This window comes from Cynocephalus volans, chromosome 7 (assembly GCF_027409185.1).
Source record: "Cynocephalus volans isolate mCynVol1 chromosome 7, mCynVol1.pri, whole genome shotgun sequence".
NCBI classification, from domain to species: Eukaryota; Metazoa; Chordata; class Mammalia; order Dermoptera; family Cynocephalidae; genus Cynocephalus; species Cynocephalus volans.
Window position 1 is genome coordinate 115,374,872 of NC_084466.1, and position 27,936 is coordinate 115,402,807.

Below are 27,936 nucleotides of genomic sequence, written 5' to 3' on the forward strand. Positions count from 1 at the left end.
CTTTAAGCAAAATGTATATAATGATCACAAAATTCTTTAAAAATTATCTAGTCAAAATAAAAGATCATTGTTTGGCAGTGCTTTTCAAGCTGCAATCATATACAAGCCCATATAACCTCCTAGAGACTCATTTTCTTCACTTATAAAATGGGAATAAAGCCAACCTTACCTTATAGACACAGACACTGCAAGATCAAATCAGATAGTGTATGTGAAATAGTCTGAGAATTGAAAAGTGCCCTGTAAGAATTACCATTACTACTATGACTTCTAAGATACGTGAGAATGTTAACTAAAATCCATACTTGTACTTTACTATTACAACTCATAATTAAATCTATTTTTAAAGTAGTCATCTGAACCAGCTGAATGAAAAATAAGGACTAGGAAAAATATATCTACTTAAATTAAGGGAATTTTACTTTAATGGAGAAAGAAAAAGCAATCTTATTACTGTGACTCAAATAACTCTTTGGATGTGGCAAACTAAAGTGTCCACACATTCAGCAAGAGCTGACTTAACCACATCGTAAAAGAAAGTAAAATGTTTTAAGCACACAGAAAGCTTCTAGTCTACAAATTAGTATTAGATTGTATTCCCCAATAATTCTTAACAACCACACACAAAAAAATGCTAATTCTATTGTTAACTTAAGCATAAATCACAATTACTTCACTATTTCCACCTAAAGAAAGTAAATGTTGCAAAACTTAAGAAGCCATACCCAACTGAAATGACAAAATTCTTATATCAGAATTACTTTTTTCTGTGCATTAATACTATAAGTTTTAGGCAAACATTAACTATAATCTCAGTAGAAAAGCTCCTGTTACAATCTGATTTTTAAAACCTCTTTTTTTTTTTTAACCAGTTATCCACAATTTTATATTATCCCTCACATCACAATAACATCCTAGGATTTTAGGATTGTCAATGTCCGAAACTTAAGAATGAACCATAGCATCTGATTTGTTTCATAGTATGGATAAGGGAGAACAGTAAAACGAACTTGTCACAGCCTGAGGGACACTGAAAATGCAAAAGATAGATTATAAGTTTAAAAGCAATGTCAGAGTTGGAAAACTTGTCAGCCATGAGGTGTAGAGGCACGACACTGTCCTATGGGTGAATCAACTTTATGGTAAAGGATTTATGTGCAAAATTTCCTATTCATCTATAGCCACAAAAATTATTTTATATATGTATATATATTATATATAATCTTACATGTTTGATATATGTGTCATTTTCAGAATAAAGAAGCATAGAAGAGTAGCTTATTTTAACTTATTTTATCTATGCTTATTTGGTGCCATCTGCCATGTGCACAAGTGACAGAGAATTAAGAAAAGGTCTCTTCATTTCACCTTGTTTTCCTTCTCACATTCACCTCAACCACTAATCAAAAATGTCACAAATTCCATTTGCTCTGTAACCTGCCTTCAGACTTAAAATTCAGTTCTACAGCTAGTGACAAGAAATATCAGGAAATATCTATATTATTAAGTTCATATTGATCAAAAGACAAGGAAAGCTATATTTATAGAGAAGATAGTTTTGTTTTCATTTTTTTAAAAAGGCACTTAAGTTTCAGTTTGAAGGCAAGTCAGAAAAAGAACACCATACTTTTCTATTTTTAATTACACCATGAACAAAAGGTTGGACTATTTCATAGAAATCACTTGCAAATCAAAAACATTTGTGATTTCGCTTAATAAGGAATTAGAGCTGATTCGTTTTCATCCAAAAAGTTACCTACATTGAGTGTATTAATTCAAGACTGATGAAATGTGCAATTTAAACGTAATGTATTTTTCCTACAGTATGTGTTAAATAAACTTTATTTCATTTTGTAGTGATTAGTAAAATTGATATTTACAGAATTTTATTACCTGTGATACATTTTAAATTCTTTTTCTATATCAAATAATCAAATATTTTTTTACCCTACCCAAGACTTTGATATCTATGCATAATCTCCTTCATATAAAGAAATACTACCTATCAGTTTTTGAAAACTTGCTTACACATTTCTAAATTGAGCACATGAATATTCCATAAAATTCAACTTATTCTAATACTTAAAGCACATGAATAACCTAAAACTTCATGCAAGTGGAGCTGAGTATCATTTGTTAACATTTCAGTTTCTTTCATTTATTGACTCGGAAGGTTTAAAATGAGTTGAAATGAAACAGACAGAATTACATATCACACAATTTTTCTAACATATGACCATATCAACTCAGGAAAGGTTTTGCACTCTAGTCATACTTTTCAGATAGAAGGCATAAGTAACTTTATGATTTTTTTTAACTGTTACATATTGGAAGAACTTTAATCAAATGGCTTATAATCAGATCTTAATGTCTTAAAACATGCTTACTCAAATTTCACCCTTTCTGATATTAAAAAGGATAATTTCTCCCCTCTCTCACTGTTTCTTTATTTAAAATCTTTTCCAAGATTTTTTACAAATATAAATGTACTTCAAATGTAGTTTAGACAGCTAAACAAATATTTGCAGTTTTTTCCCCTTATGCTAGCTCAATCTATGAAAAACAGTCAAAGTAAACATTTAAACTGCTTTGCTCGTGTGTATGTGACATCCAAGGTCATAGTGATGATGACTGTGGCTCCCATTGGTTTAGCTTATTTTTTAACTCCTTCTGGGTCATTATAATCTCCCCACTCTTACTGTGAACTTGCAAGGCAGCTGGTTGGCACTAAGGGTTAACAACAAAGCCACAAAAGTACCTGACCTCATAGCTCAGTGTTCAAGCTGATGTGTTGTATATGTCAATGGCAATGACAGATATGAATATAACAGGCAGGATATGAATTAGCATTAAGGTAAGCATATACAATTGATGTGCTAGACTAAAACATACAGAATTACCTGTTTGGTGTTATTTGTTTGCTTGTTTGGTGTTTTTTTCAGAAAACAAGATAAACTATTTCATTTTATTTAAAAGGACATGGCTATTTTTTGACATTACTAACATACACAAGGGGATTGTTTTTCCCTCTCACAGAAAGGATCCCTCTTTGGAAGTGTTAACATAAAATATTCAGCGATGTGGACTACATCTTGGCACAAAGTAAACTACCTAAGTCAGAAGAGAAATTATGATGTTTATTTCTGGAAGCAATGGCACCTAAAAATAGTCCATCTAGTCACCTTATAGTGCATTCTTTCGTTTCATGGATGGTGAGTCTGTGTTTATGCACTTTCCGTACGTTACCTAATGTCCAAACACCTCTTTCTTATTGCAAGTCTAATCTCCTTTAAGAATATAATACTGTTACACTCTACTGATCAGCTATCTAATAATACTCTCACTGCCCCTTTACACAACTTCACTCTAGTCTGGTTACTTGCTTTGGTGTCCTGTGACACCATGTGACCTTTTATATTGTAACCTTTGCCTGGAATAGCCTTTCCCTGGAATGGCCTTTCCCCATCTGTTCATTTAAATTCCATCCTATTCTCCAACCCCTGGTTTCAGTTCTGCATATTCTTTCAGAGACTTCTCTACTCCATGTGCTGCAAATGACTTCTCTCCTGAAATAAGTACTGAGAACTCTTCTGCATAATCTGCAATCTAATACAATCCTAAAGGATTTTGTTTACGATTTTTCAAATGTATTAATCTTATCTTCTTAGGAGAAGGCAGAAATTCCTCGAGGGCAGGAATCACATCTAACATTTTTACATCCTACAAGGATATTTGGGGATTTTTCTAATGAATAAATTTTTGCTGAATGTGCTGAATTTACCCATAAATTCACTGGGTAAAAAAATAAAATTTATGGCACAGAAAACAAAAAGCCAAGTGTGACCAAGTGTTAACTTTCGGATGAACTGTTTTAACACCAATTATCTTAAGCTATAGAAAGACATGTCCAATGCCTTCTAGATTTACAGTGATCTTTTTGAAATCACATGCAGGTTTGGAGGAGGAAATATGAACACTTTATCTTATGGTAAGATACTAATTTCAAATACTTCTAAAGAAAAATATGCATTTCTATTGATAGCTAGTATATAAAATTCCTACTATTTCATAAGATGTGTAAGAAAGTAACTGTTCTATTTGTTGTCATTTATGTAGTCTAAATTGCATTACAATTATCAATATACAAAAGATTATCCGCCCTGCACCAGCCAGCTGCCAAGAAAAAAAGAAAAGAAAATCTATTCTACAGTAAAGAGATGAACTAATGCATATCTTAATTTATTTGCATACGTCAAAGTACCTATAGAGTTTACTACCTGTAATTTCTGCTTATAAACTGTCTTGTGGTTATTTTAGGAGTTGCAGTATATTGTTACTGCACCAACCAATGCTCCATTAGTTTTTATTAAATTGGATTTTCAATTGCTATCTGAATAACTTATTTTCTTAGAAATCAGTATTTAGCACAATTAATAATGTGTCAGTTTTTATTCTTTTGAAGAATAAACATAAAATGAGAATTCCATACTTAATAATAACCCAAGTAGAGAACAGCTAGAGAAAAAGCTGTGCTAAAATGAGGCAAACTTTCAGTTTTAAACCAGTGTTGAGTCCTCATTCACTTTAGCTACAGAGGACACAGGCCTTTGGCAGCAGGGTTTCCCCAGGCATCCTCTGAAGCATAAATCACTGTGGGCACAAGCAGCAATGTTGCCCAGAGATCCCACAGCTATTCTGTTTCATTGCCCTGTGGCTTGGCAGTAAGAAGCTCTTGCAATGTTTCCGTCTTACTTGGGGTTTCCCTTTGGAGCTAAGCTGCTTGCCTTTCTTAGTGGTGAAACAAAACTGTTGACTGAGCGATGGATTTATCACCTAATTTCTCGCTTAATCATCTCTTAGTCTCCATTTATTTTTTCCAGTTGGTTGACATAGCCCTCCAAGCCTACATGCATGTGACACACAGTGCTGAGGCAGCTGGCAAAAATGCTGTGAAAATGGTATGGATGTCATACGTACAGCACCCACCCCCTGTTACACTCATGTGGTTGTCTGAGTGTGGATTGTTCTCGCAACCTACCACCACTTTGTCTCCTCCTGAGCAATCTAGTTATGGGATTTATAAACTGGATTGCAGCACAGAAGGAATGAGGGGTAATCTCTGTACTCTACTTGTCAACAGCCATGTCCTTATTACTCCAACAGGGGTGCCATGGCTTAAGAAGGCCTTATCTCAATATGATTCAGTAGTTTACACTGAAAATGATTTCCTGTTGCGAGCTTAAGAGGTGAGGCTCTGCAATTCAGGAGAGAAATGGATAAATAAAAACAGACTACTTCAGGTGCACACAGGTTCTGTGTGGAGAAGATTGAAAACTGTTTCCCATCTCCTCTCATGACAGATTAGAAAGTAAAGAGCTTTAGTGGTGTGGGGGAATTTAATAGAAGCTATCACTGAAGGTCATTTGAAGACCTCAGGCTCAAACTTATATTAGAGAAATGCTTGTGCTCCCAGGGATCAGCCTAGCAGTGGAAGAAAAAAAAAAGTAAAATCATTCCATTCTCTTCCTTTCTATGACTTTAGCTGAAAATGACAAATAAATATAGTTATCATTAGCATATTTTATTATTTTATTATTTTATTTTATTTATATTTTATTATTTTATTATTATAACAACATCGACAATACTTACTGACCTATGACATGTGAAGCACTATTTTGGGGACTTTAACTCATTTACTCTTTGTTACAATGTTGTGAGGCACATATTTATTATCCTCATTTTAGAGATGAAGAAACTGAGGCTCAGAAGTTTTAAGTAAATTACTAAGCATACACAGCTGGTAAGATCTGGATCCAGAAAGCCTAATTCCAGAGCTCTAGCTTTTTTTAGCTACTGTGATATACTATCTGACTTTTTTCTCTCCGCAAACATTTTGCCACTAAAATAGGAGCACCAAACATTTAGAAAAAGAACAGCCTCTGAAGGTTTGACAAAAACAAAGGTGCAGAGCACATAATCACTGCATCTATTCTATTCCAGATTATGTCCAATTCTGGTTCTTGAATTCTAGAATTTTTTTTAAAGCAAAGATGTACATGTGACAATGATGTTATACTTGTTTGATTTTGTGGTGGTGGTAGTTGGTGGTGGCAAGAATCTAAATATTTTTAGAAATCAGAATCAGAGAAAAAGCTTCTAGTTAAAAAATCAGTAGCTCAGGCGATAACAGCCATTTCAATGACTCCATGGCCATCAACCATATATATGCATTATTCCTTTTTAAAAAAATTTTCATATGCATTATTCTTGATTTCTTTGCTTTAAAATATGGATCATGCCTCCTATTCTCCTCCCATGGTAGCTATAAGGACAAAATTATACACTGAATTTCAAAGCAAATTGAAGATTATAAAGCAGGGTTCAAATGAAACATTGATTATTTTAGTAGGGAAGTAACAATAATTTATTAATAAACATTTCTTCCTTCAGTAGTTCCACTTTATGTACTCTTCAGGTTATTTATTTTGATGCCTTAACCCTTCCTCTGACTTAGAAATGCCACCTCCTCCAAGAAGTCCTGCTCCTCGACACACGGAGGACATTCTCTTCCTACTTTGCTTATGGGTTTATTAATTTATTTGATTGTCCCTCCCAGTCGACTATGAGTTCCTAGAGCCAGGGGCTATTTTCTATTAAACTCTATCTCCCATCAGAGAGCTCACTACATAGATACATTATAACTGATGAAGAAACAATATAATCCAAGAAGAGATGATGTCTTCCATATCTTTGTTCTTATGTTTTATTCAAGTACGGTGCCCCAATATAGGAGGCATTTGGGTTGCTGAATAGATTTACATATCTAATATTTAAGGCAACCACCACATAGTATTGCTAGATTATAAAGAAGTTTGCCTTTGACTTGTACAAATGTATTCTGGAAGCAGGCATCTCTCCAACAAGAACGGAAGTAGAGTAAGTTAGGAAAGTGACCATAAAGCAATAGGACTAAATTTCACTTGTGACTTGTAAAATCAATCTCCTTACTTTATAGTCATACCTTACAATTTGTGATGAATACCTAGATGTCTTACAGCTTTAATGACATAATCATATATGAAAAGAGAGCTGAGTTATTTTGCTGAAAGTGATATTATAAATGGGATGTGGTCTTCTAGAAGACATACTGTAAACAGGTAGCATTGAACACATTAAAAAGCCCATTTGTAAAAAAAAAAAAAAAAAAAAAAAAAAAAAAAAAAAAAAAAAAAACTTGGGCAGAAAATATGGTATATGCCAGATAAGAGAAAGGAAAGCAGTATAAATGACTACCCAAAGATAATGGTTATAAACAGGACATGTCTGATATGAAACTAGTTAAAGTCAGTTATGATGAAAATATTTGTAATATAGCTTAAAAGCAGAATTCACATGGATATAAGACTTTTACTTCAAGTTTCTGGACTCATAATTGAACAAATATTTAAGTTTCTTATGTGCCAAGATTACAGTCTCATCTCAAAAACTGACATTGAAATATTTTGTAATTCTCCTACGTGAAAAAAACTCCTGCATCTAAATTAATCTAAATTGACATAAATGATAAAAATTAAGACCTGTTAAGAAGTCTATGAAATGTATGTCATTATGCAAAATCATAGAAACATAATCTGTATATTGGTGATAGGAAAACTACATTTTTAACCTACTTCTAACAAGAAATGTGGTTCACAAATTCAAATTTTTAATTGTTCATACCCATTGAGGGTTTATAACCTTTTCATTTTATATCTGGGAAAACATTTAAAAAAATTAAAGTGTAACTTGTAATATTATTTTGTAATGTCATTTACCTGATCAGCATTACTACTAAACTAATGATTGGTAGGTTCAGGGAATACGTATTATATATTTTGTATTAACATGTTGAGAACCATGTTCACATATATGAAATGAGTCTATATGAAGATTTTGTTGCTTACAAATAGCACTCTATAATATTGATAAAACTATCTTGCATGTATCATTCTTAGAGGATGTGTAAAAATAAAATTTCTGCAATCACAACAGAACTGGGCTCTGTCTACAGCCTCCTCCTAACCACGAATGGTGTGGGTACCACTCTGATGATGCATCATTATTTTCATGGTGATTAATTGTCATATGCTATGGCAACAGTATGTGTAATTACAGTCAAAGTATTGAGGCCAAACTCCCAATTCTGGCATCAGTGAATGCACATAAAAGATGAACAATCACAGAGAAGAATATTTTTCATACCTGGTAATCAATATTATCAGGCAGTTAGTAAGTGGTAAGAATTGGGAGCAATGGGTTCCAGGGTACTAGGGAATCAATTAAATGGTTGGTCCACGTGAAACAGTGAAGACAATCTGGACATTCTGATGATCCCACAGTGTGTTTTGGATGTGCCAGATAACAAAAGATAATGTGACTTCAGAGGTTAAGGACATGTTCCTCTTCCCCCAATATACTAATTGTACCCAATGACCCATTATGGATTTATCATTCATTCATTTTACCTAAAGTTTTTGCAAACTGGTCTATATTCCCAATCTAAATTGATTCTCTTAGGATTATGGTTTTCACGGGTCTATAAACATCTGTGTAAAATAGTAGAATACAACATCCATAAGATGAAGACTAGGCTGAACTATCTGGTATATCTTCTGAAATAGAGATTATATATATATTTATTTAATCTTTATAATCTTTATAATATTTATTTAACACACATGCAGACACATACACTTGCACACACACACACACACACACATAGACACATATATTTAGCTTTTTTAAACTGCATTACCTTTTATATGCTCATATTAAACCTTCCCTAATTTTGTGGCTAGCTGTTTGGGCCTCCTCACACATTTTTCAGGGAATTTTCTAGAAATTTTTCACTATCAGCTTGACATTTAATTGCTTAGCTTAAAGTGGATTCAGTGTCTGTAAACAATTTTCAAAATTTCAAAAATCCTAAGTAAATTCCAAAATTTTAGCTGAGCCCGTGGCGCACTCGGGAGAGTGCGGCACTGGGAGTGCAGCGACACTCCCGCCGCGGGTTCGGATCCTATATGGGAATGGCCGGTGCACTCACTGGCTAAGTACCGGTCACAAAAAAAGACCAAAATTTTACAAATATTTCACTGGTAACTTGAAGGTCCTCAGTTTGAAGGTATCAGACCTCCAGGAGTCCACAAAGTTGTAATGTTGAATTTTTTTTTTTTTTTTTTTGGTCAATAAAAACAGCAATTATATTGCCCATCATCTTTTAAAAATAATGTTTAAGAAACTATAAGAAACAGTCCCAAAATCAATCTCTGGGGAACTCTGTCCTCTATACTGCTTCATTCAGAGAGGGGTTTACAAATACACAACTATTTATATAAACACACTGGATAATAAATACTTCATGGAAAAAAAACTCTGCCCTCTGTCTTGCTCATATGTCCCAACACCTCCAGAGCAAAGCTGTTCATGTATAATGCTGTTAATCAATCTTTATTAGCTATAAGAACAACTATAACTTGGCACAAAACCAAAGTTCTTGAAAAATAAATCTAAGGCTGCATTAATTGGCAGGATTCAGAAGAGCAAGAGATTTTTTCTAACCCTGTACTTTGAGTTTTACTCCTATAACTGAAAATACTGAGCTCCTCAGAGTCACACTATGGACTTTCAAGTCAGAAGTATTACCATATCTCCAACCAGTGTTAAGGGAAACAAAAGGTAAATTCAATTAAACACATTATGGCTTTAAAATCTTCTTGTCTAATATTCAAGTAAATAATATTGTTCTGTTTGTCAAAGTCAGAAATCCCAACTGCAACATAAATGGACAAAAATAGGACTGGGTCAATCTACTTTTATGGAAGGGGATTTCTCCTGAATCCCTGATGGCAACAGTAACTGTTTACTGCACTGTACACAGCCCCAGGGAGTTCCTAACATACTGTACTGGTGTCTGATACCAGGGACTCCTCTAGGTTCAGCAGAGAGGTGGAAATTAATCTGCATTCTCAAATAAGGTTTACATCCACACTGTTTTGGAATGCAGCTACTCAGTCAAGAGAATACATTTTTTTTTCTATTTTATTGCAATATGTCCATTTTTAAAGTTATATTTCAAACAAATGCACAATAGAGTATGTGTTCGTGTTGTCTGTTCCACATTCATGCAATGTATTTAATGTATGAACATGTACAAAAATGTTTTCATCATCTTCAACACTTAGCCATAATATATATAGAAAGTGTGTGTAAACTACACAAGATATTCAGACTATTAGCACTATAATCTAAATAGGTGCTTGCAACTACAAAATCCCATAATTACTACTACAACACCATTTACTTTATATATATCCCCCATTTCCCTTTATATGTGTTTAAATTTACATTTAAATCACCATAATTGTTGTTAGGGTGCATAATTAAGTTAATGAGCACTGCTCAGACTAAGTAAATAAAAATTATGGAAAATAAGCTGGGTAAAAAGTGCCTTATAACTTTTCCTTAAGTAAGTAAATATGTTTACCTTTCATTGAACATAAAAGAAGTTTTCTAAAGAGTAATTTTATATTTATTTCTGTCCATTGATACAGCCCACTTGGCAGCAAACTCTGACATGCCTGTATGACAGTATTTGATAGTGATTTAGGAACAACAGTAATTAAGGATCAGAGAGAAGAAAATAAATCTTAACCTAGGGGGAAAAAGTGAAAAAGAAAGCAGAGGCTTTCAAAAGCATTTAAAGAATGATCACCTACCAGTTCTACTCGTCCAAAACCTCCAACGCCAAGGGTGTCAATGATGTTGAAATCAGACAGCTTCAGGTTGGCGAAGAAAGCAGCTTCAGCTTCATATCTGGATTTTTTGATGCGAAAAAATGGAAATTTCTTAGAGGTGCAAACACGAGTAGCACGTTCAAATGTACCGGAATGACACGACTGTGGAACAGGGTTTACCTGCTTAAATTCCATCTTGCTTTTACAGTCTGTGTTTTCTCACACTCATAATTTTTTGGTCCCAGTTGTGCAGAATAACATAGATTTGCACTTGTTTTTCAAAGTAGAAAAATACAAAGAACTCACTGCATGCCATTGAAGTGACTGATAAATCCAGTTATCAACTGAAAGTTACATCTTGGTATTTTTCTACGCGTCTTCTTGTGAATACGGACTGTTTGAGTTGTTCTCTTTTGATTTTGTTTTGGATTTGTTGGTTTTGCTTGGTTTTGTTTTTGCCGATCAGATTTTGGATGGCAGTTTCTCATTAGTTTCTCTTATCCAAAGGCTGGCAGTGCCTCCTACAAATATTTATTAAAAGTGTCAAGATCATGGAGGTCTCTGCAGCAAAATCACAGCCAGGTTTTATGAAAACAGATCCGAAAAGCTGAGGATTGATGTGAAAATGTCTGAAATGGATGATTTCAGAAGCATATTCACAATCTTAAAAACTGTCTTCCCTTCGTTCATGTTTACCCACTGACTTGCAGACAAAACTCTCAGCTAGAGATCCCAGTGTCTTTATGTTTGCGAGTTTCTCGTATGAATGGTGTGGAGAGGCATGGACTACTATTCCAAAAGCCTATGCACACATGCAAATCTGACACATGCAAGTGGCCAAAATAAGCTTCTCCTGATGAGACAAGTGAATATGAGCTGCTTAAAATATCTTCTTGTTAAAGGCCCTTCTATTTTTAGAAAGGGCAGGAAGGCATAAAGATGAAGATGATCTGCCCACTTACTAAAGTCAGGTCAGGGAGTAATTCAGCTGTCTCAGAAATGAAGCATTTGAATAGCTATACATAACCCATGACCTTCAGCCAGCCATACCTGATTCAGTGCTATACTATAGATAGAAATGATGAACCCACTTGAAATAATGATACTAACACAGCTTGTTTATATCCACTTTGAATACATTCAGATAGGGGCATGTTTGGCCTAAAGCTGTATAACATTTTACCTATTCCATTATAATGAAACACAAATTTAGACTTTACTTGGTATACATGTGAAACAGCTTTCTAGGTGAACAGTCAACATTCTTCAATTTACAATATAATTCTAGCTTTTTAACAAGTCAATTGTTGACACACTCCTCAGAGGGTAAAAACAACATTGTTTTTTGTTACTGGTTGATTATGTGAAATCAACTCCCTCAAATAAACATCTGTCAACAAGGTTGCTAGTCAATCCTAATGGTATTTGTAGACTTCTGTTTTTAACTACACAATCAAGAGATCAACATAGTAATTCAGGGGATGGCTTACTAGAATGGAACATAAGCAGCAAATGTGCATTTCTGGCATTCCAACTGGCTTCATACTTTTGGAAAATTAAAACTCCCATCCCATTTAAAGGGCCAGTGGCAGAGTTGACTCCAACAGGTGCTTAAAAAGGACATCTGTTGGAATCAGATCCCATGACATTTTGTATGTAGTCAAGCATTTTCCTGGTGGTCAAATCCTCATTGAATAATAATCTAAGTGCTTGCCGGATTTAGAAATCTCAGATGTGAAAAGGCTAAACAGACTATATAGATACCATTTTATGTATTTAAATATGATGTTATTATTTATAGATCTTGAGGATATCCCCAAAACTCTTATACTTGGGCCTTGTGAAAATAGGCTAAAAGTACACCAAAATGAGTGGAGTGATTTTCAGCCTCTTGTTGCACATTGGAGTTAGCTGAATATCATGTAATAACTCTTAATTAGAGCCCCACCACAGACCAAGTGAATCAGAAATTTCTGGAGGTGGTACCCAATCACCTGCATTTTTTCAAAGCTTCTGGGTGATTCTAGTGCACAGCAGGGGTTGAAGACTCGTGTTCTAAAACTCCTGGAAGTCTCAGGAAATTCCAGAAACCATACAAGAATTTTGAGGTGGATTAAAATGGGCCAGGGAGATAAGTAGATGCCCAACAAGTTTGGGAGTGATCCATTCTGGCAAAAGGGTTGGGAATCCTTATACATTGGTCTTGGCACCTGCCCTTCTGGTCATACAGTCATAGGAATGTACAATAGTTCTGTAATGACTAATACAACTGGAGGTAAAACATTGCTAAAAAAAAGTCAGATACAGGGTGCAAAAGTTATAAGGTGGTTACTTTGTGTTTTCTATCTACAACAAAGTTCTCTTGACTTTGTTTATAGTTATTAACTGGTAATTACTGATGCTATTTTAACTAATGGGATAGACATTCAATTTCATCTTAATTAGTGGACATTTTCTCTTTAACTATCAAAATACACTTAAATATTTATTTTCCCATACACTAGAAGCACCAATTATAGTTAAATAAAATATTTCATGTGTTTTTATGAAAAGAGACTGGTAACATTATAATCATACTTTGCTACTTTGTGCTAATTGCATGGCTAATAGTACTAGGTGAATTTTAAGCATACTATCTAGTTGGTAGTATTTTAGCTTGTTATTGCTGAGATGCACTTTGAAAGGGCCTTTAGATAATTGTGCTCTTGATCCTCCATACTGTCAGTGTCCCTATTTGTTTCAGGTCCTGATTCCTGGGATAGTCAAATAATAAAAGCAGTTTCTCTTTTCCAACCAAGGAAATGTTAGTTGATTGACATTTTATATGCATTTATATTTTTCTTTTCATTTGTATTACTTTTTAAAGGAAGGAGTCACATATTCATAACAGAGACGCTGTTTTTTAGATGCATAACAGAGACTTTCCCTTTTTGAATTATTAACTTTGTTTTTAAACATGCGAATCACTGTGTAATGGATCTTTACAAAGAGACTAAGCTATGAATAATGTGGATTCTTCAGATATTTAACTGGTTTTCACTAGTAAGTTGGAGGGACATTTGCATTCTTTCCCATTACTTGGGGATGATTTGAAGAGAATTTGAATTCATCAATTATGTTTTACTTTCTTTAGAGGTGATGAGAGTTTGAGCGGGGAAGAGGACTAAATATATGGTTAGGTCAATGGCTGTTGTTCTATTAAAGAACCTTCTTTTGCCTGAAGGAGGTAAATGCACAACCCAAGTTCCTAAGTAATTTACTACTGTGGGGTACTGGTTCCAAGGAATTGGGCCCAGCTTCATGCAATTCTAATTTAAGTCTGTGCAACAGTGTTTGTGGAAGGATAGTTATCTAACGGAAATACATTTCAGTAAGAAATACAGTTCCTGATGTCTGGTTGCTTAAAATATAATAAGTAGTGTAAAGTATATTCTCTAATAGTCCTTAACTTAGTTTGAGACACTGATTTAACAAATTACTGTTGCTGTTATTATTTTAGTATAGGGTAAAAGCTGTGGATCGTCTCCCCAGAAAACTGCAAACACTGATATACCTGTTCTGTTATAACCCTAAGAAGCTTACAAAGCCCTAAAATAGGTTAATGACATACAAATAACTATCCAACAAGAGAATAAGTGTGTTGGGTGAAAAAGGCACAAAGATAATACATTATTTTTTCAAACATGCCAGATGATAAGATTCATCTGGGGCTACGGTAATTAGAAACCATAGACAATTGATAATCCTTTTAGGATACGCTTTCTCATTCATAACTGGCTGCTAGAAGGAAGAAATGAAGGAAAGGAAGAAAAAAAAGACTACAACAATAAGCTGAACTTTCAGAACAAGAGAACAAACCTAAGCATGCTAGAGATGGGGGGAGGGAGGGACGGGAATTGGGAAGTGATAGGTCTGGCAAAGGGCATAAAGAAATATCATGATTTGTAAGAATGAATATGCTAATAATAAATACAAATTTAAAATTAAAAAAACAAATTTTCTTCTTCTTCTTTTTTTTTTTTTGTTTATAAGTAACCCAAGCATATGTTTCCTAAGAACCAGGACATTCTTTTTCATAACCACAGTATAATTAACAAAAACAGGAATTGCCATGTTGATGTAATACTCTTATATTATGTAAGTCCATATCCAAATTTCTCTTAATTATTTCAGTAATGTTCTTTAAATCATCCTCTTCCCTTTCCTCCCCAATCTAGGATTTAATCCTAGATTGTATTTATCCCTTTTTAGTATTTTAATCAGGAGCAGTTCCTCTGCTTAATTTTCACCTCCTTTTAAAAAATTTCTGCTTACACACCAAAGGATGTTCCAAAAACAATGAACATACAAAGTTGCAGGTGTAAAGAAGAGATCGATACACATATGCATAGTCTAGAAATAGTAAAACAGTGATGGAATAATCTCAATCTCTTCCCCTTCTCCCCACCATCTCTCTCTAAAACCACATGTCTGCACATTATTATATTCAAATTTTTTCAGGAAATAGATAATAGCCATTAGTTTTTATATTTCTATCTCTTCGTACATTATCAGCCTCCAAAAAACCAAGGAATAAGAATCAAGTATCCACCCTAGTTGGTTTTCCATTGTTTAAATAATATCCATGAATTCATTCTGTCATCACTTTAAATTAACAGAATTGCATGCTGTACTTAATGACTGACGATTATTATTAAGAAGTGAACATTTCTCCCTATATATTGAAAACCAAATATGATGATTCAATCTGGAACAAAATTTATAGAACTTAAAATTTTATGCTTCATCTGACATCACAATAAGAGCTTTATTGTCCCAGAATTATTTTACAAAGCAGACATTATCTGCACTTTTACAATAAAGGCCAAGTGTCAAAAGGAAAATAACTAGTGTTCCAGTGGATAATTAAGGGCCCTCTTTGCTTTAGCTCAGCTCATACTGTAATCCAAATTAGCTACAGAAGTATACTCTAAGAGTCCCCAAAGCAAACCAAATAAGATCTTAGCTTCTAATCTACATGCGAATCAGTTATGTCTTTGCCTGGGCTCATCTGCTCTTGGGTGTATTTTTATTTCCTGTTGAGTTTAGGTTTATCAATTCCTGAAGAAATCTATAAAAATAAAATGTTTCAGTGAAGAAATACAGACTCTCATCCATGACAGTTTATTGTTTATTTTTTATTCCATCACTGTAGCAGGGAAGAGATTCAATCAGAAATTAAAGTCTACTCTGGGCTTAAAAACAATACAAAGAGCATCCTGGCATGCAGACAAAAGTTCATGACTTATGTTCCTGTTTCTGCTAATGACTTTGTCCTTCCAAGTCCTGACTTCTTCAACACCTTTCCAGGGGTAGTGACAAACATACCCTTAAGTAAATAAGTATGAATTTGGTGGATAGTTCAGGTCAGAATCCCAACTTTTAAACGTTCAGATCGATGCCAAGAAATCCTCTTTCACTTTGTATATAATCAAAGAGCACCACAATCTATAAATAAATATCCATGGAAATAGTTTAAAAGGGGATAGGAACTTTCAGAAAGTAGGCTGTAAGCACAAAATATACATACCCAGTCTATGGTAAATCTAAGATATAATGCTGGGCCAAGTACTGAATGAGCACTTAATTTGGTACACAGGATTTTATGCAATAATACTTCACGACTTAATGAAGCTTGGCGAATTGAGTAATTTGTAGATCTTGCAAAGTAAAAAAAAGTTTAGCCAGAAAAATACCTATGTATAGAAAAAGCAGCATTGGAAATGGGACCAATAATACTACTTGCATATTTAACAGATGTGGTTTGGGCTTAAACTACAGAATTTATTACCTCGTTATGCTACTTTAACTTTATCTATGTGTAAAGTGTAAGTAGGTACATATTCTTATTACCTTGATTCTCAAATGTTTGAAGATAAATAAGCTGAGTTCCTACAATAAAAATGGATAGTCTCTATAATCAAGTCATCAATCATCTTTTATTAATTTACTTGCTGTGTGAAAAGTCTCACTATCAACTAAATTTTGAATGAAGAATCTTTTGACTTCATTGGAAAACAGAAAGAGCGAAACATTTTATAGTTTAAGTTTGTATGGGTAGTTATCTTCTGTTGGATCATGTTTTTCAAATAAAAATTTTATAAAAGTCTCTACCACTTTAAAGTTTTAAAAAATCCCTTTAAACATAAGAAACCCTATTCCTAAAATTTTAAACAAAAAGAGACTATTTCCAATGTATTTCACTGTACAGCATATGGGTATAGTCACCATGCTTTTAGCAGGGCAGGGAATAACTTGAAGAGATAAAAAGCTTAAAAGTAACAATGAATCTAAAGTATTTCACTATGTCAATTTTCTCCAGGAAGCATAATATTTTCTACAGGGAATTAGAGATAACATTAGTTTTCTCATTCTGTTTCCTAAACTATGGTTTTCAGGAACACAGACTTTTTCTTTCTTTCTTTTTTCTTTCTTTTTCTTTTTTCTTTTTTTTTTTTGAGCACTCTAGTCATGATATAGTCTTACTTATTTTTCAAATACATTCCCTTGAGGAGATACAACTGACGGGAAAGGAATATTGCATTTCAGGTATCTTCTGCATAATAAGAATGATAGTAATGCAAATATTCTGTATTTAGAAAGCACATTTCTTGTAAAAATCTTAAAATACTAACATAGTTCTAAATCTGGGTCAACACCATTGGAGCTCATCAAGTCCAACCTCCACATTTTTAAAAATGAAGTAACTAAGTCTAGACATGTTAAGTGACTTAGCCAAGGTTGCAAAGACCTAGGCATAGGGACTGGCATTCTGACTGTGGTCTGTAATACTTTTTACTATATGATTCCATTTCTGCAATTTTTATAATGTTCTGATATTTGGAAAACAAAAGCATATATAGAAACTACTAAATACATTTGAGTAGTATGGTCTTTTACTACACATTTTAGTCAAGAACAATTTTGGCCTCCTTGCAGCATTTATGTATTCTTGTCTATGATTGTGGCATGTGCCTGCATGTGCACCAGTTAAATAAAAGGGTCTCAAATGAAAATACATTGTTGCTCAAAAGAGATCTCAAAAAAAAAAAAATTCAAATACCAGCAGCATTTGTAAAATATGAGTCGGGATATGCTACCCACTGTTCGCTTTAAATGTATTGACCGATCTGGATTTTTAATTATTCAGCTTTGAAATATTTTCTTTGGTTTGAGAAGAACTTTTCTGTTTCTAAGATAAAGACCTAAGTAAATACACATTTGCATGAAAAAAAAATTGACAACAAGGAAATTAAGGATTTTTTTTTTTTTTCACTCTCAGTGTTTGTTACTTTAACAGAATGATTGGCCCATCATAGAAAGGTCATTTATTAAGTTATTCAGTGATGATTATTTTTGCTTTAGTAGATACTTGCATCTATGTATTCAAACAAAAAAGCATGCAGTTCTCAACTTTCCTTGTGCCAGAATAGATATTTCCTTCATATAAATGAACAGCTACCAGAAGCTGGTCGTCTGAGAGAGGAAGTTCTCACTAATCTCATGCAGGTAAACGTCTCCTTTTTTCTCCCACATCTCTCAGAACTTCAATTCTGAGTTTTTTTGCTTTTTATTGTAGACCAGAATGGTCCAGAGTCAGTGACTATCGTGGTGTGGCTTCCCAAGGCCAAGGAGGTGAGATTTAAGGAGAAGGAAGACAGATGAGACTGACTCCTCCTTCTGCTGTCCCTGCTGCAACACCTCAGGCCTCTGGGAAGCAGCCCTTATCCTCGTCCATTTCCTTGTGCCACCCCAGAGAAAACAGCCATCACTGCACAGTTCTTGTCACAGTTTCTGTGAGGACATCTTCGCCACAGCCTTCACTTCTAAAGAAGGAATGGGTAAAGACAGTCTAAGTTTTCCTTTCAAATATAAAAATCCCTTTTCTCCCCAAGGACTAAATAGAAGTCTTTGCCTTTTTTTTAAATAAGTTATTTTTATATGGAGATTAAAATAAAAGAAACTTAAATCTTAAAACTTAAAATTAGTTTTAATCTTCATTTTAATCAAAGAGATCAGTCAGACGATTGAACTCGGAACAGAGGATTAGGCAAGACTCAAACACTAGAGGTTAGCTTCATTTATGGACTCATAATTTTGCCATTTTCTCCCATTTTTATAAAAATCCAGGTTGTACCCTTTCTCTGTGGTTACTAACAGTGGTCTTCCACATTGTAAATCTCTGAAAGATTATGCATGAACTTCAGGAATAGGAGGCTGAGGGATGTGGTCACAGTTACAATGGTCCAAAGAAGAAAAGACAGTAAAATGCAACTTGTGGCAAGAAGAAAATGAGCAGAATACAAGTCACACTCCCTGACCTTAAGCAATATAACAAAAGAAGTGATGAGTGACTTGGTCCGGCACCTACCTACATAAGACTCTCCCTTTTCAGTGAAATAATTTGCGCTGGACCTATCTATGAAGCTTACTTGTAGCTTGACAATTCTGGGATTCCAAGTGTCCTGAGGGATGTACATTTTGCAGAAAGCTCTGGTACCTGCAGTGTCTGTTTTCCTCATTTGTGTTCCTCTTCCTCATCCTGTCCTCCAATCCCAGACCCCAGAAGCTCCTATTTCAGGAAAATGCTACCAGAGGCTTTCATGTCAGGAGTCCTGCTTTCAGGTGTGTGAAGGAGCAGGCTGTAGACCCCGATTCAATAGCCAAGACAGCAGTTGGGGAGACATGTCTTGGATGTCTGAAATAGAATTGTAATAGACCACAGGTTTCCTCCCATCCTGGGATTCATATCAGAATTATGTGCTGAGTTTAAAAGCAGACTTGATAAAACATTGGGACTTGGGACAAGACATCAGTATTTTAAAATGAGATTGATAGGTAGTTAATTACCAGCGTTAATGATCACATGTAAGTTTTAAAGAACTATTAGTGTTACTTTAATACATATGTGACAGGCACCTATTACATAGTATACAAATATCACAGAAAAATGTGTCCCAAGTCCAAACAATTGTCCTCAGATGAGCTTTGAAAACACCATCCATTCTTGAAATGTGGAGAAAGCCTGTATATCTTTCTTAGTATAGAAAAAATTAAACAGAAAAGAAAATGAAGCAAAATTTTTGCCATGTCAGGTTGTTTAGTAACAGTGATTGGTGCATTTATCAAATAAGTCCCAGGAAACATTTCACATTTGTTATCCAGTCACAGCCATCTGGATACAAAATCTGGGATTGTTCTATGTTGTGGCCAATAAAACTGAATGATAAAGCAATTAATATTTTTTTTTAAACCAACATGCATACTCCATTCAGATCCTGGAACAGAAAAAGACAAATAGTTTTTGCCTATTGCTCTTTATCTGTTCCAGGATCTCATGTTATCCTCATTTGTCATATCTCTTTACGTTTCCCTTGGTTGTGATTGTTTTTCACATTTTCTTGGTTTTTGATGACTTTGACAGTTTTGAGGAGTACTTTCTGGGTGTTTTCTAGAATTCCCCTGAATTGAGGTTTGCCTCGTGTTTTTCTCATAATTAGACTGGAGTTATGAATTTGGGGGATGAAGAAGACCACAGATGTAAAAAGTGCCATTTTTATCATATCATATCAAGATACATACTATTGATATGACTCATCAGTGATGATGTAAACTTTGATCACCTTCTGAGATAGTCACTCCATAGTTTTTAACTATAGTTTGTTTGGAGCCAACAAACACAAAGTGAGCTTTATTAAAACACAGTCTTCTCCATAATTTTTCTCTTGGAAAGATGTCTCTCTCAAACCAGATAACTTTATAAAGGCATTACAAATTTCCACACTGCCAAAGAATCTGCACAATCATTCAAAAGGGTCACAATAGAATACACTGGTCAGGATTGGAGCAGATGGCTGCAATATTACAAACTGGTGCCTACCCATACAGTTTCACGCAAATCATGGGAGGGGGAGAAGGGGTGGTGAAGAGGAACAACTCAGTGCCCTCAGATGGCAGCTGCATTTCTTTTTCTACAAGTGTGCAAAATTATTGCAATGATTGCTTCTCTGAGCATACCCCTCACTTGTCCTGAAAGTTCAGAATAAATTTGCAATCAAGTTTAACTTTAGCTGTACTGTTGGTTTAGATGAAGACTGCTGTAGCACTTAAAACTGACCTTCATTCACTGCTTCCTAAAGCTCCTGGCTCTACGCTTGCAGGTATCTTATAGAATAACACCTAACCATTTTCTCCATTTTTAAAAAATAATTAGTAAATACCAGAAAGAGGGCAATGAAGGAAATTGGGAAGGGCATGCAGACTGATTATGATTATTCTTTATGCCACTTATCAGGTAGAGAAAAAATGTTTCACATTTAGTTTCCTTTTCCCAAATATTTCACAGAGACAGAGTTGACATTCTGGCTACACCCTATTCTCATTTCTCTTTTATTGACTCTCCTTTCCACACCCACATTATTCAATTTTCTCTCAGGAGTTAACAAGTACCACATTCACATGGCCTGGGTAGATTGATTTGCAAGGCCTTTTGACAATAGAACAAGATATATAAAGTGGCAGGAGCATCACCTTGACTTCTTGCTTCTCCTTACCAGGTTTAACAATCAGGATGTTGGACGTCCACCTAACATTTTCAGGGAACAGACTGTATCCAGTGGGATTCGCAGTCTGATTTACCCTCTTGTAATTTGGCAGACAGAACTGTGGATACACAGAGAACATGATACCTTTCTTCTGCCCCATTGAAACAGGAAATTGAACAGCCTTAGAACCCTTTATTGCATGTTGGCACCTGTGAGCAGGTGTCCAGTGAAGTAAGCTAGAAGGAAGTCAGGGGACTGACAGTGTGGGGCTGCAGGGAAAGGGGGGCTTCTCCTTCTGAGTGGCAGATGAAGTAGTCACATAATTTCTTTATTTCTGTAGTACCTGTGGTATTTGGCCAGGCATGGGCAAAACAAATAGAACCCAAACCTCAAAATAAATATATAAAATATGAGGCAAATAATTTAAAACTGAAGAAATCTACTTTTAGAAGCTATAACTCTGTTTTTATTGAACTACGAAGGATATTTCAGTAATAAAGAAATTATACTACGACACATATTTGCACAAAGATACCACTTAAGACACATAGTAGGAAATAGGTTACATACATACTCTTGCTTGCAAGTGTTACTTATTGACTGTAAAGCAAAGTTATGAACAACAATGAACAGCAACAAGAATCACTACAATCTTAGGTGCCAGCCTGCTAACATTACAGTCCAAGCAAGCCTTATCATGCACGTCTAGAAAATAGATTTAGATACAGGAAGTGAAATTCTATCACCATCTGTCTATTCTTAAACACAACAGCTTTGGTTATTTGTTCAGAGACAAGTCCTCTCTTAGATGACATAACAAATGAGATTTGTTATCTAGCATAACAGTAGATCAAGAATCTGCCAACAAGCAAGACTCTTCAACCATTAGTTTTAAGCCTCAAGTATTAGGGAAAGTAAGCTAAGTAAGGCATTTTCTAGATCCAGAATCATTGAAACACATTAACAAAATATGAATATTACTTTAATAGTAAGACCACAATTATCTAAAAATATCTAGGAAGGGGTGCTTCATAAAGAAGCACATCATTCAGATTTTTGAAGCTTATTCTTTCTATTGGTTTCTCACAATTTCTCTCACCCAGTTTAAAAAACAAACTAGAGAATCAATATTTCTAGAACAGATTATCCTTTTTCAACCAGTTAAAGCATAACTTATTGAATGTAGTAGAATGCTCAGAGGATGACACCTGGTCATCATTTTGCATAGCCAATCACTGTGCTGTTCCCTCTATTTAAGATGACCCCAATAACACTTCTATAGTACGTGTTATTAGTTCATCAGACTTTAGGTATTATCACTTGACAGAATCAGAAAGCCTGTCTTAGCTCCCATCTTTGACCAAGAAATACTTATTTTCTTTAAGCTATAAAGCCAGACAGCCAAATTTGTTAGAATTGTGCCTATAGGATATTAAGACAAGCAATGAATATGTAACGAGACAGTAATATACACTGATTAAAGTATAACCTCTGGAGCCAGTCTGCTTTGAACAAATTCCAGCTCCTTTATTCACTGGCTACAAGGCCTGAACAAGTTACTTAATCCATCTGTGCCTCAGTTTTCATCAACTGTTTAATGAGAGTGATAAACAAGCCAACTTCCTTGGGTTCTGGTAAATATTAAATGAGATAATGCATGTGGAACAATACTATAAGCAATCACTAATAATAACAATAATAATGATGATAGTTATAATAAATGATGCTTGTTACCGTTCATGGAGTTTTTACTGTGTGCCAGGTACTGTTTTGCTAGTCGTTCCTTGTTACTACCAATTGCCCAATTTTTCAGCACACGGATTACTAGCTAATCTATTTTATTTTTTCTTTTCCTCATCTCATTTTAGGATCTAGATAGTAAACTAGAGATAAATATGATACTACTTTACGGAGGTAAAATTAACTTAGGAATATATAAGTTATCTAAACATAGCATAATGTTAGAGTTTGTTCCCTTCCCTAATATTCAAATACATAAAATTTTCTAATTGGTGGTTTATGGTGGTCTCAATAAACTTTGTTAACTCTTTGTACTGCTGCTGCATATTCCCAGCCAAGTTCCAGAGGCACAAAAAACATCATTGGTTCCATCAATAACATGCAGGTGAAAGCTGCAGATGCCTCATGTTAACCAGAGATTTGTAAGGGTACCTTTCAGAAGGAGAAAACTAAGTCTCAGATCTTCTACTTTCATGCCTTTGGCAAATAATTATAAATACTCCTTTGATAAAAGGCCTTACAAGATTTATAATGTCTTTACCCCACCGAGTGATGTTTATTAGGGGAGCATTTCCAGAGGTGATTGTTGAAGATAAAATAAATTTTTAAAAAGACAGAAAAAATTCCTTCTTCATCATTTTAACTGACAAATGACAATAGAAGAAAAAAAAGTACATGAATGATCTGGTTTGTTCTTTATTTTTTTAGGCTTCATCAAAGCGCATTTGCAACATTTCATCATGTCACATGAGTTTATTAGCTATACTGTTAATATACAATACAGTTAACATTGCATGTGGATATTTTGTTTGGGTGGAAAAAATATAAAAAGGTTAATGTTTTTGAGATGACACTGATGTGATAAAACTTTGGAATGCGTTTATTGAAGATCTTTCACTACTATCTATCCTAACAAATATCATCAACAGCCCACTTCTACCCAGTGATGCTGACTTGAAGAGCCTGGTTTGTGCTGCACAGATTGTGACTTGGGTCAACAATCTTCAAGACATGGACACATGAGAGCAAGCTAAGACATGGTCAGGAAGGACATTTTTCACTGTACGTATGATCCTATTATTATTATTCCATGTACTTGTGCTCCACTAAAATTGAGAACCTACTCATATGCCTTGCACCATGCCCTGACCTTACATATAATTTCACTTAGTAAAGAAGAGCAGATGCTTGCTTAGATACACCTGAAACAGGAAAGAGAAGAGCATTAAGAACCAATGCAGAAGAACTTATATATAGGCCCCTCATTCTCAGGCTTAATTTCATCATTCTTTGAGAAACGTTTACCAGGCTGAAACAAATGGAAAGAAAGCAGGGCTTCCAAATCAAAAGATTTTTCCTAAGAGAACAAGAGCCCCTTCTTTAGTTCAGGTCTCCTCCTTGCAGACCAGATTCCTTCTGAGATCAGCAATGCAGTGGCTTAAATCCCTGGTTTAGCTGCTACCTCTTCATTTCACATCTTTTACTTTCTGTTGAAAATGCAAATCAGAATCCAAACAAAAATTACTTTTGGATTTTAAACAAAGTTAATGAAAATGAGGCTGTAATGATTATGCAGTGATGCAATTGAAAGCTATGGTTGTACAGACAATTGCATTACAATAGAAAGGTTTTCTTTTTATTCAGGAAAATGTCACCAGGGTTATGACTTAAGCTTAACCTATTCGCACTTGAACTTCAAATTTTCTTGCCTTTAAATAATTCTGAATCACCAGAAATTGTATGCCACCTGCTTTAGATTTTCTAACAGAAAGTGAACATTTGAATTTTGCAGCTAAAACAGACATTAAAGCTATGGCATTGCTAACTTCCTCTGGAAGGGGAAGGAGATCTGAAATTAGAAATATAAAGTTAAGAAGTAATATGGGAATTTTTTTTCATTGCTTACAAAACAATTTTTCACTCATTACCCATAGGGGGAAAAACAAAACAAAACAATATAACTGGGCATATGTGCAGTGCTACTTCACCCAGGAATGCAAAATAGAAACGTGTTACATTGTCAACCTGTTGTTGCGGCACTACAGTTTTTATGTTCCCTGCAGAAGATATCTCTATTATTTATGTCTTTAGATTTTACTAAATGCACTGGGTTCTGTCCCATGTTTCATTTCTGAATAAAATATATTTTATTATCTGTAATAAAATAGCACATACAAAATGAATTACCTCAAGGAAAAAAATAAAAGAATCTTAGATGTTATTTATCACTGTTAGTCAGATAAGCTTTTCCTTATCAGTTTTACTTGTGAGACAGAACTAAACAACTTACAGATGATGTGATGCAAATTTGGAAACAGCTCCTATCTTCCTCTTGCTTTCATATTCTACCCTCCGTGACTATGACAATTCATCAATTAAAAAAAAAAAAACAAAAAACCCTTAATCCTGTCAAACTGCTTCAAGGACCATGTGTTAAAATTCTCCAACTATACTTTTATGCCACTAATTAACATGTATTTTTGACCGATGAGCTATATTGCAATTTAAGATTTTGAATTTGCCTGTTTCACTGTAATATTGGATGGAATCTACTGATATTTAATAACTTCTGCACATTTTCAAAGGAATTCAAAATAAACCTTAAATTCAATCAGTGATTATAACTGCCATGTTGACATAATTCATGAAAGTTTTCACTTTTTTTCCCCATGGATTTTTACCTGTACCTATATGATGTATATGAGATACCTAGTAGTTCTGAATGTAAAGATATTTTTTCTATTCTGGAGTCTCCATGAAGGGAAGGTGACATTTACTGGGCATTCTATGATCAGGAACTTAGCCATCTCTGCAAATGACTCTAACCCCTGAGGGATGCTTGGGGCAGGTTTGACCTGTCCCGTGTCTGTTTATAATGTACATTTTTAGTCAACATTTTTCAGCATGGAAATAATATTTCAATTGACCTAAAACACCAAAGTACATTTTCAAGTTTGGTAAGACATCAACTTTGCCCTTCATGTTTTATAATAGAAACCAAGTGGCCAAGAGTGGCAGCAATTATCCTGTTAATAACAGAATAATCCTGCTGTGGGTGACAAACTATGACTCCAGGAAAATTCTGTATTCTTTTTAGTATTTACCAATCTAACCATCTCTCTCAAGACTCATAAATTGTGCAAGTCAGTTATGCCAAAAGGCATTTGAGGGACCATGGTAAATAACTTCAACCAACTAAGACAGCATGAAATAAAAACCCTTGAAATTGTTTTAGACAGTTTAAGTAATCTGCATATTATAATCAAAACAGGATTTAGATTGTGTAAGTTTTCAGCAGAATCAGACAGTTCTTTGATATTATGAACTACGTCTAATTAAATTATTTTAATTTGCTACTTTTTAGCAATAAAATAAGCACATGCCAGGTGCTGTTATAGATGCTGGCTGAGGATACAGCAATGGACAAAATAGACCAACATGTTTCAAAAATTTAACCTCAATGTGATTTACATTCTGGTGGAGGAGCCAAAAAATACAAATAAAATATAGTTTGATAAATTGTGGTATGTGCTGTGCAGAAAAATTAGGCAAGAAAGGAGTACCAGGGAGTGTGGAAATAGAAAGAGGGTTGCTGCAGTTTTAGATCAGGTGATTAGAAAAGGTCTCACTGAGAAGGGAAGAAGGAGTAAACCATGTGGGATCTGGGCTTGGAGTATTCTGGATAGAGGAGACAGAAACTGCAGATTCACTGGTGTAGGAGTCTGTCTGGTGTGTGTCGCAATTAGCAAGGAAACTGCAGCAGCTAGAACAGAGTGAAGGCAGGGAAAAGGAAGAGGAAATGGAATTGGGGGCAGGGTGATGGAAGGGGTGAAAATTGCCTTGCGCCTTGTAGACCACTGTAAGGATTTAACTTTTACTCTGAAAAGGAAACCTGTGGAGGGCTCTGAGCACTCTTTTTTTGCACTACAATTTATATTTTAAAATAGCTTCCAGGTTCAAAATAGACAATAGGAGGGCAAAGGCAGAAATATAGAGACAAACCAGACACCCTCGAAATAATCCAGTCAATTTAAGATGTGGCTTGGACTGAGATGGTAATGCAAAGCAGTCACTTTGGAATGTATTCTGAAGGAAGAGTCAATACGGTTTGCTGTTAGATGGACATAAGCGGTGAGTGACAGAAAAGAGAAAAGGATGATTTCAGAGTCTGGAGCCTCAAGAATGGGAAGGATGAAGTTCTATTTATTGAAATAGGGTAAACTGTAAGAGAAACAGGTTTGAAGAAAGAGTGGGAGTTCAGTTTTGATATTTTAGGTTTGTGATGTGCATGATTTATACATGTGAATTTTTCAAGTAGGGCACTAGATGTCTGAAGTTGAAGAAATCTGGGCTGGAAATGTAAATCTGGAAGTTGTCAGCACATAGATGGTATTGAAAGCTATGAGACTACCTGAAATCATCAAAGATGAAAGTATAGATAGAGAAGAGAAGCGATCCAAGGACTAAGCTATGAAGAATGCCAACACTGAAAGGTCAGAGCAATCAGAAGCAATGAGCCAAACTTGCAGAGGAGGAACAGCTAATGAGGAAGAATGAAAACCAGGAGAATATGGGGTCTGGAAATCAAGTGAAGAAAATGTTTCAAGGAGGAGGAAGTGATCAACTGACTCAAAAGCTACAGGTGGGTCAAATACAATGCGAGAATTAACCATTAAATTTAACTAGTTGGAGATCACTAGTGACCTTAGGAGAGCAGTGGGGATAAAAGCCTCAGGAGAAAAGGGGAGGTGAGGAATTGGAGATACTATGCTTACATTTATTTCCAAGAACTTTCTTAAATGGGAGCAAAGAAATGGATCAGTAGATAAAGCAGG

General features: G+C 34.7%; 1 protein-coding gene across 2 annotated transcripts in view; it reads right to left on the minus strand.

Moving 5' to 3' along the window:
- Positions 1-27,936, minus strand: part of PRKG1 (protein kinase cGMP-dependent 1) — a 1,297,492-nt gene that overhangs the window by 32,156 nt on the left and 1,237,400 nt on the right. Inside the window, exons 1-2 of one of the 2 annotated variants that reach the window (XM_063103402.1) lie at positions 10,959-11,028; positions 10,761-10,857 (exon numbers count right to left, since the gene is read on the minus strand). Coding sequence is in view for 1 of the 2 variants with exons in the window: in XM_063103400.1 (XP_062959470.1) it covers positions 10,761-10,857 (97 nt within the window). In the remaining variant the exon portion in view is untranslated. Of the gene's footprint in view, positions 1-10,760; positions 10,858-10,958; positions 11,029-27,936 lie in introns of those variants that run through there. The other variant, XM_063103400.1, reaches the window with a different exon arrangement.